Genomic DNA, 13306 nt, shown 5'->3' with positions numbered 1-13306 from the left:
TTGGTCGCCCTCCTCTGTACCTTTTCTAGCTCCAGGATATCCTTTTTGTAGTACGGTGCCCAGAATTGTACACAGTATTCAAGGTGTGGCCTCACTAGTGATTTATATAACGGGAGTATAATACTCTCGTCCCTAGCATCAATACCCTGTTTTATGCATGCTAATATCTTATTAGTCTTCTTTGCTGCAGTCCTACTTTGGGTACTACTGCTTAGCTTGCTATCTATGAGGACACCTAAGTCCTTTTCCAGTACAGAATCCACTAATTTTACCCCATTTAGTAGGTAGGTGTAATTTTTGTTCTTGTTACCACAGTGTATTACCTTACACTTGTCTGTGTTGAAGCGCATTCTCCATTTGGCTGCCCATGCTTCTAATTTAACTAAGTCGTTCTGAAGAGACTCGGCATCCTCCTCTGTATTTATAGCCTTACACAATTTGGTATCATCTGCAAAAATTGACACCATGCTCTCTAGACCTTCTGTTAGGTCGTTAATGAAAATATTGAACAATAGCGGTCCTAATACTGAGCCTTGCGGCACACCACTTAGCACTTCAGTCCAAGTTGAAAAAGATCCATTAACCACAACGCGCTGCTCCCTATTATTGTCATGAACCGGTCTCTCACCTCTGCGGGTTCTGGGGTTCATCCGTTGCCAGTGCGGTTGCTCGCGGTGCAGTGCGCCCGTGTGGGGACGCGCCGTGATCAGTGGCACAGGTAATGCAGATTCTGGAAACTGTGAGTGCGGGGACCAAATGGCCTAAGGCACTGCGGTGTGTCTGCTGTATAGGAGGTGGCCATGTTGGAGACCAAATAGGTAATACAGAGCACTTGTGAAAACACCTGTGGGCAGGTGTAAGCCAATCCCGTGCTTGTGCTGCCTTTAAGTAGGCTGGGATTATGTTACTCTGGGCCAGTGCTTTGTTGTATCAACGCTGTGCTCTAGCTCTGAGCTCTCTCCGTGCATTCCTGTGTGATTCCCGTGGTCCAGATATCACCTCCGTTCCCAGAGGTCCGTCTGCAGCCTTCACTGCTAAAGATCCACCGGCTCTCCGCTGTGCTGTCAGTTAATTGCACACCTACTGGAAACAGTTGGATTCCCAGAGTCTTGCATGAGGTTACCTTGTCTGCCTGCCTTCAACCATACAAAGTTTGGAGGATTCCACTACCCTCAGCTGTTCATTTGTTCTACTCTGCATTTAACCCGTTCATCACCTTGTCATCTGCTACAGTTTTCACAGTGATCTCCGGAACCCGCAAGTAACCCAATTCAGTACTTTTATTTTCTATGTTACCATAACAAGGATAATTCTTCACAGCCTCTCAGTTAACTCTCAAAACTTCATTGCAAATCCTTACAGTTATTTCTTCATGTCTGCATTACCCAGTTAAACACATTCTGCAGTTCAGCATCAAAGCTTGTTTATATTTGGACAATTCAACATTTATTCATCAGCTTGTTTTATATACAGTTCCATGAACATTTCTTTTATTTGCTTTTGAGATTTATCCTGCATATTATTTCTGCCATTCCTGCAATACTTCAGTATAATATGATGATTAACAACTTGTCATTTAACTCTTTACTGAATTGTTATTTTTAATAAATATATGAAACGGAACTTTCTTCGTCCTCCCTGCTTTCTTCATACCCCAGCACCTACACCTGTGGTTGGTCCCGGGTTAACGGATTCACAAAAACACCCGGACCTGACAGTAAGCACTGGCCACATGGATCCGTCAAGTGACCAATTCGCAGGAGGCGGTGCTACGTCAGATATCCTTTCCCGTCTGGAAAACCAGGAGTCTATACAGACACAAATAGTGCAGTTTATGCAAACTATGGCAGACCGTTTAGAGACTCTTCATACGGCTATTAAAATGTCTCAAGTCCAGATTCCAACTCCGGTTGTCCCAGTTACCACTACAGCTTCTCCTGTGACGTTGCCTACGTCCCGCTTGCAGTTACCCTCTCCGAGTAAGTTTGACGGAACTCCAAAACTTTGCAGAGGATTCCTGAATCAATGCGAGATCCAGTTCGAACTGTTGTCCGCCAGTTTCCCATCAGCTCGTTCTAAGGTTGCATATAATATTGCCCTCCTCTCCGGTCAGGCTCTGGAGTGGGCATCACCATTATGGGAAAGAGGTGATCCTATCCTCTCTAATTACAAGGAGTTCGTATCATCCTTCCGGAGAATCTTTGACGAACCAGGCAGGACCACCTCAGCATCTTCGGAGATTCTCCGTCTACGTCAAGATTTACGTCCTGTCAGTCAATATATTATTCAGTATCGCACGTTGTCTTCAGAGTTAAACTGGAATGAGGAGCCCCTGATCGCCGCGTTTTGGAATGGACTTTCAGAGAGAATCAAGGATGATTTAACTATCCGGGATGTGCCAACTAAACTGGATGAATTGATTTCTCTCTGTAACAAACTTGACCTACGCTACAGGGAGCGATGTTTAGAGAAATCCAGGGCAGAGCGATCCAGTCCACGTTATCATCCTAGGCCTCGACAAGATTCTTCATCACAGTCTCCGGTAACGACAGAAGAACCTATGCAGATTGGGCGCTCTCGCCTCACAGAGGAGGAACGACTTCGTCGTCGACAGGGTAACCTCTGCATGTACTGTGGGTCCTCCGAACATTTAGTTAAATTCTGCAAACTCCGACTGGGAAACTCTCGCTCCTAGCTTATTCAAGAGAGGTTAAGCTAGGAGTTACTTTAGAATCACGTTCTGGGAAAGAGCCGACCTTGTCTATTCAATTAGAAGTTCCAAGTTCTACAGTGAAAGTTTCAGCTCTCCTAGATTCCGGGGCAGCCGAGAACTTCATCTCCTCAGCCTTTGTCTTACGGTCTAAAGTTCAAACCATGCCTCTGGAAGCAGCAGTTGCTGTTACAGCAGTGGATGGAAGTCGAATTCCAGATGGTATAATTACTCATCGAACCGTATGTCTCAAGATGAAAGTTGGTGTGCTCCATTCCGAATACATTTCCTTCTACGTGATTCCCAAAGCCTCTAAAGATGTGATACTTGGTTTACCTTGGCTGCAGAAACATAATCCTCAACTTAATTGGCAAACCATGGAAGTCCTTTCGTGGGGTAAATCTTGTACCAAGGACTGTTTAGCCTCAATTGTACCTCTCCGGTCAATTAGCCTTCCCGACCTACCTCCGGTGTATCAATCCTTTGCGGATGTTTTCAGTAAACAAGCAGCAGACTCTCTACCTCCTCATCGCGAATGGGACTGCCCAATCGTCCTGGTTCCGGGCAAAACCCCTCCTAGGGGACGAATTTATCCGCTATCCATCCCAGAGACGTAAGCTATGTCTGATTATATACAGGAAAATCTAACCAAAGGATTTATCAGACCATCTTCTTCACCTGCAGGAGCCGGATTCTTTTTCGTTAAGAAGAAGGACGGTGGGTTACGACCATGCATAGATTACCGTGGACTCAATGAGATCACTGTGAAAAACAAGTACCCATTACCCTTAATTCCAGAATTATTTGATCTGGTAAAGGGAGCTACTGTGTTTACAAAATTGGATCTCCGAGGGGCCTACAATTTAATCCGCATCCGGGCAGGGGACGAGTGGAAGACTGCTTTTAATACCCGGGATGGGCATTACGAATACCTTGTAATGCCTTTTGGTCTTTGTAATGCACCTGCAGTTTTTCAAAGCTATGTGAATTAACTTTTTCGTGATCTTCTCTACAAGTGTCTAGTAGTGTACCTGGATGATATCCTAATATTCTCTAAGGATCTAAAGTCTCACCGTCACCAAGTTAAAGAGGTACTGACACGTCTGAGGAAAAATCAACTTTATTGTAAGTTAGAGAAGTGCACCTTTGAAGTATCTTCCATACCGTTCCTTGGTTACATCATTTCTGGATCAGAGCTATGTATGGATCCCGGTAAGGTACAAGCTATCCGAGATTGGACCACTCCTACGACTCTCAAGGGGATTCAGCGATTTCTTGGCTTTGCTAATTTCTATAGGAGATTCATTAAGAATTATTCTACGTTAGCTGCTCCCATTACAGCCCTAACTCGCAAGGGAGCAAATCCTACGAACTGGTCTTCTGAAGCAATCAAAGCCTTCTCTGATTTAAAGCAAGCCTTTGTGTCAGCCCCCATTCTTCGACAGCCTGATTTGAATCGTCCCTTTCTACTAGAGGTGGATGCATCTACAGAAGCAGTAGGAGCTGTGCTGTCACAAGTCTTTGAAGATAAAAAGGTCCATCCCTGCGGATATTTCTCCTGTAAGTTCCTCCCGGCCGAACGTAATTATGCAATCGGTGACCAAGAATTACTTGCCATCAAGTTGGCATTTGAGGAGTGGAGATACCTTCTAGAAGGAGCACAACATCGCATTACAGTTTATACTGATCATAAGAATCTTCTATATCTGCAGTCAGCTCAGTGCTTGAATCCACGACAAGCTAGATGGGCGCTTTTCTTCACACGATTCAATTTCAAGCTCACCTATCGACCAGGGTCTCAGAACAAAAAGGCAGATGCCCTTTCTCGGTCCTTTGCTTCTTCTGAATTAAATGATGCTACCACGAATCAAGCCATTGTGAATCCTACGTCCTTTTTAATGACTCGAACCTCTCCAGTTCCTCCGCCTGGCAAGACCTTTGTCGCCACAAATCTTCGTAAACAGCTGCTTACCTGGGCTCACTCCTCTTCCTTCATGGGTCATCCTGGGGTTCTAAAGACTCTCAAATTTATTCAACAGTCTTATTGGTGGCCACGTCTCAAAGTCGATGTCCAAGAGTTTATAGCAGCATGTCCTAAATGTGCCCAACATAAGAGTCCAAGAAGTTCTCCATCAGGTTTATTACATCCATTATCCATACCCAAACAACCATGGACTCATATCTCAATGAATTTCGTGACCGATCTACCTCCATCAAAAGGACGAAATACCATTTGGGTGATAGTGGATCGATTTTCGAAAATGGCACATTTCATTCCATTAACTGGGTTACCATCAGCCCCTTTACTAGCCAGATTGTTCATCTCTGAAATCTTCAAGTTGCATGGCCTTCCTCGAGAGATCATCTCTGATCGGGGAACACAGTTTGTGGCCAAGTTTTGGAGGTCGCTTTGTTCATCTTTAAATGTCAAGTTGAATTTTTCTTCTGCATATCATCCTCAGACAGATGGACAAACTGAGAGAGTAAACCAAGACCTTGAAACATTTCTCCGGCTATATATATCGTCCTCACAGGATGACTGGGTTGATTATCTTCCATTGGCAGAATTTGCTCATAATAATCTTTCATTCGTCTTCAGAATCTACGCCCTTTTATATTAACTTCGGCTTTCATCCTCGTGTGCCAGAGTTCCATCCATTGCCAGACCTAGAGGTTCCAGCAGCAGATCAAGAACTTCAACGTCTATCTAGAATCTGGAGTTGTGTGCGTAAGTCGTTGGTCAAAACTTCCGCTCGTTATAAATCTTTTGCAGATAGAAAACGTAAAGCTGTACCGAATTACAAGGTGGGAGACCAAGTTTGGATTTCTACGCGCAATCTCAGGTTCAAAGTTCCTTCTAAGAAATTTGCTCCCAAGTTTATTGGTCCATTTCCCATTGTAAAGGTACTCAACCCTGTGTCATACAAAGTCAAGTTGCCACCGTCTTTGAGAATTCCTAACGCCTTTCATACATCTTTATTGAAACCTTTGATTCTCAATAAATTCCGTACTACCCAGTCCAAATCTCCTAAAGTTCATTCTTTGCAGGATGAGGAATTTGAAGTTAAAGAGATTGTGGACTCACGTTCCCAATATGGACGTTTACAGTTTTTGGTCGACTGGAAGGGTTACGGTCCGGAGGAGAGATCCTGGGTTTTTTCTGAAGATGTTCATGCTCCAAGACTGGTACAGAAATACTTCTCCAAAAATCCTGATAAGGTTCAAAGGTGTTCGGAGACCACCCTTAGAAGAGGGTGTACTGTCACGAACCGGTCTCTCACCTCTGCGGGTTCTGGGGTTCGTCCGTTGCCAGTGCGGTTGCTCGCGGTGCTGTGCGCCCGTGTGGGGATGCGGCGTGATCAGTGGCACAGGTAATGCAGATTCTGGAAACTGTGAGTGCGGGGACCAAATGGCCTAAGGCACTGCGGTGTGTCTGCTGTATAGGAGGTGGCCATGTTGGAGACCAAATAGGTAATACAGAGCACTTGTGAAAACACCTGTGGGCAGGTGTAAGCCAATCCCGTGCTTGTGCTGCCTTTAAGTAGGCTGGGATTATGTTACTCTGGGCCAGTGCTTTGTTGTATCAACGCTGTGCTCTAGCTCTGAGCTCTCTCCGTGCATTCCTGTGTGATTCCCGTGGTCCAGATATCGCCTCCGTTCCCAGAGGTCCGTCTGCAGCCTTCACTGCTAAAGATCCACCGGCTCTCCGCTGTGCTGTCAGTTAATTGCACACCTACTGGAAACAGTTGGATTCCCAGAGTCTTGCATGAGGTTACCTTATCTGCCTGCCTTCAACCATACAAAGTTTGGAGGATTCCACTACCCTCAGCTGTTTGTTTGTTCTACTCTGCATTTAACCCGTTCATCACCTTGTCATCTGCTACAGTTTTCACAGTGATCTCCGGAACCCGCAAGTAACCCAATTCAGTACTTTTATTTTCTATGTTACCATAACAAGGATAATTCTTCACAGCCTCTCAGTTAACTCTCAAAACTTCATTGCAAATCCTTACAGTACTTTCTTCATGTCTGCATTACCCAGTTAAACACATTCTGCAGTTCAGCATCAAAGCTTGTTTATATTTGGACAATTCAACATTTATTCATCAGCTTGTTTTATATACAGTTCCATGAACATTTCTTTTATTTGCTTTTGAGATTTATCCTGCATATTATTTCTGCCATTCCTGCAATACTTCAGTATAATATGATGATTAACAACTTGTCATTTAACTCTTTACTGAATTGTTATTTTTAATAAATATATGAAACGGAACTTTGTTCGTCCTCCCTGCTTTCTTCATACCCCAGCACCTACACCTGTGGTTGGTCCCGGGTTAACGGATTCACAAAAACACCCGGACCTGACAATTATCTAACCAGTTTTTGACCCAAGTGCATATTGTGCTTCCTAGCCCTGATTCTTGTAGCTTGTAGATAAGTCTCATGTGTGGTACAGTATCGAACGCTTTGGCAAAGTCTAAAAAGATTACATCCACGTCTTTACCCTGATCTAGGTTTGCGCTTACTGTTTCATAAAAGCCAAGTAAGTTGGTTTGACAGGATCTGTCCTTCATAAACCCATGTTGATTCCTTTTAATGACCTTATTGACTTCAAGGAACTTCTGAATACTATCTCTTAGAATACCTTCCAATACTTTCCACACTATAGATGTAAGACTAACTGGTCTATAATTACCTGGTTCAGCTTTACTTCCCTTTTTGAATATAGGCACTACTTCCGCTATACGCCAGTCTTTGGGAACCATACCTGATATAACTGAATCCTTAAAGATCAAAGATAGCGGTTTTGCCAGTTCAGAGTGAAGCTCCATTAGAACCCTTGGGTGAATACCATCGGGCCCTGGTGATTTATTAATCTTTAAATGTTTTAATCGGTCACAGACTACTTCCTCGCTTAAATAAGTACCTATCAGTGGGATATTCTCATTATTGAGATTGTGTGTCAGTCCCTGAATTGGGTCCTCTCTAGTGAATACTGTTGAAAAAAACTCATTTAGTGTGTCCGCTATGTCATTATCATTTTTGCTTAAGACTCCCAACTTGTCTTTTAAAGGGCCTATACTCTCCTTCTTTAATCTCTTGCTATTAATGTATTTAAAGAAATTTTTGGGATTCGCTTTGCTTTCCTTTGCTACTAGTTTTTCAGTTTCTACTTTAGCCGCTCTTATTTCCTTTTTGCAAATTTTGTTACATTCCTTATAGTGCTGAAATGACTCTGCTTCCCCATCAGATTTGTATTTTTTAAATGCTCGCCTTTTCTTGCCAATAAATTTCTTAATCTTTTTGTTAAGCCACATCGGTTTATGATTTTTATTCCTTTTTTTGCTGCTCAAAGGAATAAATTTGAGTGTATTTCTAGCTAGCAGGAATTTTAGTATCTCCCATTTCTCCGTAGTATTTTTTCCTAAAAACAAACCTTCCCATTCAATATCCCTGAAAAATACCCTCATCTTTTCAAAATTTGCTTTGCTAAAGTTTAGAGTCCTAGTTGAGCCAGTATAGGGCTGTTTATGGAAACTGATATTGAATGTGACCATCTCCATAGAGTAACTGTAATGGTAGCGTGACTCAATTACAAATGCATTATGTGTCTGCCCTTTACTACTTATTGTTATATTAATTTTGAGTGTGATAACCCTTCTTACATTCTAGGTAGCAATCGATTTCACAGCATCAAACGGTGACCCACGGAACAGCTGCTCATTACACTATATCCATCCTTACCAGCCGAATGAGTATCTGAAAGCACTGGTTGCTGTTGGGGAGATTTGCCAAGATTATGACAGGTAACAGTTTGTTGCATCCTGTTTCTTGGAGGATGCTATTGTCCTGTAATTGTATACAATGACATTGCATTGTATTAATTATTTTCAAAAATGTTGATGTTAAATGTTTAACCATGTATATATCCATATAGTCCCCACTTGAATGAGGTGCTTCTTAAAATAGCTAGAAATATGCTTACACAGAAGGACTGATGCAGAGCTGTACTTACACCATTTTGTGACATTTAAATTAGGTAAATTCCTTCTGTGCATGCCGAAAATAACTATGAATGCACATGCACCAATTGCATGTATTAGCACTTGCATCTCCATATGACTAAAGAATCGGAGTGCAGAAAGAAACACAGGCCGAGAACAGTAAAGCAATGCATCTTATGCTGATCTGCACAATACGTCTGTTAGGGGGCATATCTTTATACTGGACAGAGGGCAGGTGCAAATATAGTACATGCTTCTTCTACTGCTGATGATGATTATTGGGAATAAACGAGGTGTTCATGCTGTGGATGCAGAACCAGAGACACATCTCCAGAGGTACAGTTTATCAGCTCTGTAGATCTCCAGAAATACACTATTTTTGCCCATTTATGCCTATTTTGCATCAAAATTTGCATACTGTATGTGCTAACAGTGTTGGACTGGGGCATGAAGGGCCCACCGGGGGGGGGGGGAGGGGGGGGAATATGCAGTGGTAGGGGCCCATGGTTAAGGGTGTGGCCACTCACTCTGGCTAACCATTAAAGAGTGCATGGTCTGTGCCCCTTGATATATTTATAATGATAATGTACCAGATTAATAGCAGCAATGCACAATAGAAAATATGAAAAAGTAAATAAAATGAAAAAAAAAACTCATGTTGACCTTTTCTCACGTCGACCTAGAGTCCCTGTCGTCCAAGAAACCATATTGACCTACTTACTGTTGACCAATAGTTGTCGACCTAGACACTGTCGACCTAAGTCTAATCTACCCAACATACCACACCCGATTGCACATTCCATCACCATAAATAAATCCAGCTATTGGCCACCTATGTAGTAGTACTTTAATATGCAGTATACTGTAGAACAACATTTATTTATATTAGTAGATTACCCAAATACTGTAATTTAATTGATACATTTTGGTGATAACTGATTCTTCCCACCCAAACATAAAAACAACACTGTCATTGCAACCTAAATCCCAGCAATAAAAATCTATTATCACTGCAATTTATCAATAATTTCCTTTTAAGCAGCCTTGGAAATACTTTTCCGAACTGGCAGAGGTGACTAGTAAAAAAAAGTTGGGATGAGTGGAGTAGATGGAGCACGCATATTCAGTTGGACTAGAAGCCCACATGAGGTACTGGCTGTGAATGCATGAACAAGAGACGGTACAAGAACCACTTCAATAATAGATAATTATGCTTCCCATGCACAAATAACTGTGTGTGTATGTACATATACGAACGATAGATAGATAGATAGATAGATAGATAGATAGATAGATAGATAGATAGATAGATAGATAGATACCGTAGATAGATACCGTAGATAGATAGATAGATAGATAGATAGATAGATACCGTAGATAGATAGATAGATAGATAGATAGATAGATAGATAGATAGATAGATAGATAGATAGATAGATAGATAGATAGATAGATAGATAGATTTAAAGTGGTCTCTCCTTTGGGTCTCAATAAAGAACTGAACTTTTTGTTTTATTTTTAAAAAAAAAATCTTTTACTGAAATTTAAATATGGGACAATACAGTAATTAAAGTTTCAATTAAAGTTTCAATATAGCGGACTATGGGCCTGATCATTATTGTTTGCAAATACAAAGTGGTATGTAGCAGCTTTGCATTTGCAATTCTTTGCAATGCAATTGCAGAAGGAGGTGCATACCCAAGGGCGGACTGGGATCGAACACCAGTCCGGGAAATTTATGGAAGCAGCCCTAATGGGGGTGGAGTCTGTTGAGAGGGAGGGATCTGTCAAGAAGGCGTGGTCACTCCTCAGAGGTCCGGAATCTGTCCCAGTGGTCAATCCACCCCTGATTATATACATAGCCACCACATTATTACATGAATAACACCACATTACATGTATAGCACCGCATTATACGACTAGCACCGCATTACACAAATAGCACCACATAACACGAATAGCACCTCATTACACAAATAGCACCACATTACATACATAGCCACCACATTACATACATAGCCACCACATTACATACGTAGCCACCGCATTTTATATGTAGCCACATATAGGCCATAAATAGGCCCATCACCATGGACAGACATTGGGCAGCTATAGGGCTGAAGGACTTTGCATTAGAGATTGTCCCAGGGCTGGCTGTGAGTGCTGCCTGATCAGCTTACATCCTGGAACAAGGTACATCCTGCTCCTGTCCAGTCCCCAAACCATACACTGTGACCGGGAATGCCCTAACTCTTACACCATCATGATAATGCAAATAATGTAATTAAAAATAATCTCTCTGCCGGGTCCCCTTCAGTGCTCAGTTGCCGCTCTGGCCAGTTCAGTGAGAGTGCGGGAGCTGGGGTGGCGGCGGGTGTAGTGAATCCGGCTCCGACCATCGCTATGCTGCTGCTTCTGGGCCGCGCTCATTGAAGAGACCTTTGGCCAGGGCCAGAGAGAGGTTGCTGCTGGGCTGGTTAACTTTCTCCAGGTTCCTCCTATGGTAGAAAAGCTTCATCACTTCTCATGGCTAGCAGCACCTGGAAGTGCCCGCTAGCCTAACTTCCGGATTGCGTTCCAATGAAAAGTAAGTACTGTACTGGAAGCAGTGTGAGCCAGCCCAGCCTGAGTGTGAATCAGCCTGGCTGAGGGGTATATCGGACCGCCCCATCGGAATCTGTCATGGTGTCCTGGTGGGCCAATCCGCCCCTGTGCATACCACCTCCTACCTGCATTTGCGATGCAAACGCATCTGTGATGAACCGTTGCGATGTTCATCTGTGACGCAGGCTGAGTAAGCTTCAGGTTACTCAGCCTTGCCATCGCTGACAGGATTGCGAGACCAAGGAAACTGTGTCTCAAGATGCAGTACTTGGCCTTGCCACTCCCAGAAAACGGGGGTGACACGCCCCCCGTTTTCCCCAACACCGGCCGCACCCATCCCTCCCCGTGAATGCCTCAGCCTGTCAATCCGGCAGAGGCATTTGCATATCTGCACCGCGATAGCAGGACCCATTCCGCTGTTCGAGTCCTGCGTACGCAGGACTCAAACAACAGGGATTTGCAAAGGGGATCGCGGATGCGATCCATAAAGAATCAGGCGTTATGAACACATACATCAGAGCCATAGTGGCAGAAGATAACATAATAATGGAATCATTGTACTGACATACATTTAAATGAAAAGAAATCTGAAACCAGACTTATTAATATACAAAGTCAAAAGAGATCGGGGGGTCATTAAGAAAAATACGAGTTTCATACCACAAAGTGTCGCAGAAACTTCTTTAGTACAGAACGACAGAACCTCTATGTTACTCTCCCAAGTAATGGAATTTTTTTTAGAAATGCCCCCAACCAATCCATGTGGAAAATGAAAAATAGTTTGGGGGATAACCTACAGTATGTTATTAGCCCAATGCCGGTGTCCTTCCCCTAATGCTGGCATTTATCGGAGATTATTCTTCACTTGCCCCAGGCACGCAAAGCATAATCCCCAATAAGCAGCCACTGGAGCCACAGTACATATGTATATTATTATTTTTTATTTAATTTGGTTGTTTTACAAAATATTGTTTATTTATATATATATATATATATATATATATAAATAAGAGAGACAAAGTGATAGATAGATAGATAGATAGATAGATAGATAGATAGATAGATAGATAGATAGATAGATAGATATTTGTATTTGTATATGGTGTAGGGGATTTATTGTTATAGGTATATTGTTTAGTAAGGATTAGTTGTTTATATGTTTTTCTTTTCTTTTATCTGGATTTATTATCCTGCGGATTTGTAGGTGCCTGCTAGACATAACAAAGCTCACCTTTGTTTGTTGTTACCAGTTTGCAGTAGTTTTTGCTTTGTTGTGTTATAATTTGCAGCCATGGAGTCACTGTGTCACTTCTGGTCCAATGGAACAACGCCAACACTCTGGACCAAATTGAAGGCTCATTACAAGTGTAATGTCATTTTCAACATTTCAGTGGTTCGTCTGGAAAAATATGTATACATTGAATACAAAAAAGCATTTAAATACCTCCCTCCACCAATCACTGATGTCTGCCCTAATACTTGTGATCATGCTCACATGTGCGTTACAAGCATAAAATGTCAACAAGACTCATCTGGTATCCAAGGATACTGGCATAACATACATCTGCTGCATATGCCCGCAAATACATATCTAATAAGACAAAGCTAATACTAAGCCAAGTGCACTATATCCAGTATGTACAATTAAGACAGGGATTGGTTGCTGGTCAGTTGCTGCCCTGATCGCAGACCTGTGGAGCACCATGCACCATTAAATTGGTGCTTGGTTCCATATTAACATAGATTATATACTTGTACAAGTAAGAAAATGTTTAATAGTAAATTTAACTCCAGCGAGAGGATGGCTAAATGATGGACCTGTCTGTAAATATCGGGACGGCAGGCAATTAGGTCACCTGAAGCACATCTTTTTTTGTTCGCCCAACCAAGTATTATGAGGTTGTTTGCCCAAATTGGTGACATCTGTATGGATCACATACAGTAGTCTCTATTATTTATTACGTCCTCTGCGATAGCAGGGCAT

The 13306-nt window shown here is 42.4% G+C and overlaps 1 protein-coding gene across 1 annotated transcript in view; it reads left to right on the top strand.

The window, feature by feature from the left end:
* Nucleotides 1–13306, top strand: part of CPNE4 (copine 4) — a 900265-nt gene that overhangs the window by 785534 nt on the left and 101425 nt on the right. Inside the window, exon 11 of the mRNA XM_063922365.1 lies at nucleotides 8387–8520. Within this exon, the coding sequence (XP_063778435.1) occupies nucleotides 8387–8520 (134 nt within the window). The remainder of the gene's footprint in view (nucleotides 1–8386; nucleotides 8521–13306) is intronic.

This window comes from Pseudophryne corroboree, chromosome 5, assembly GCF_028390025.1.
Source record: "Pseudophryne corroboree isolate aPseCor3 chromosome 5, aPseCor3.hap2, whole genome shotgun sequence".
In the NCBI taxonomy this organism is placed as follows: Eukaryota; Metazoa; Chordata; class Amphibia; order Anura; family Myobatrachidae; genus Pseudophryne; species Pseudophryne corroboree.
Note: the sequence above shows the minus strand (reverse complement) of the source record. Positions and strands in the feature narration are given on the sequence as shown.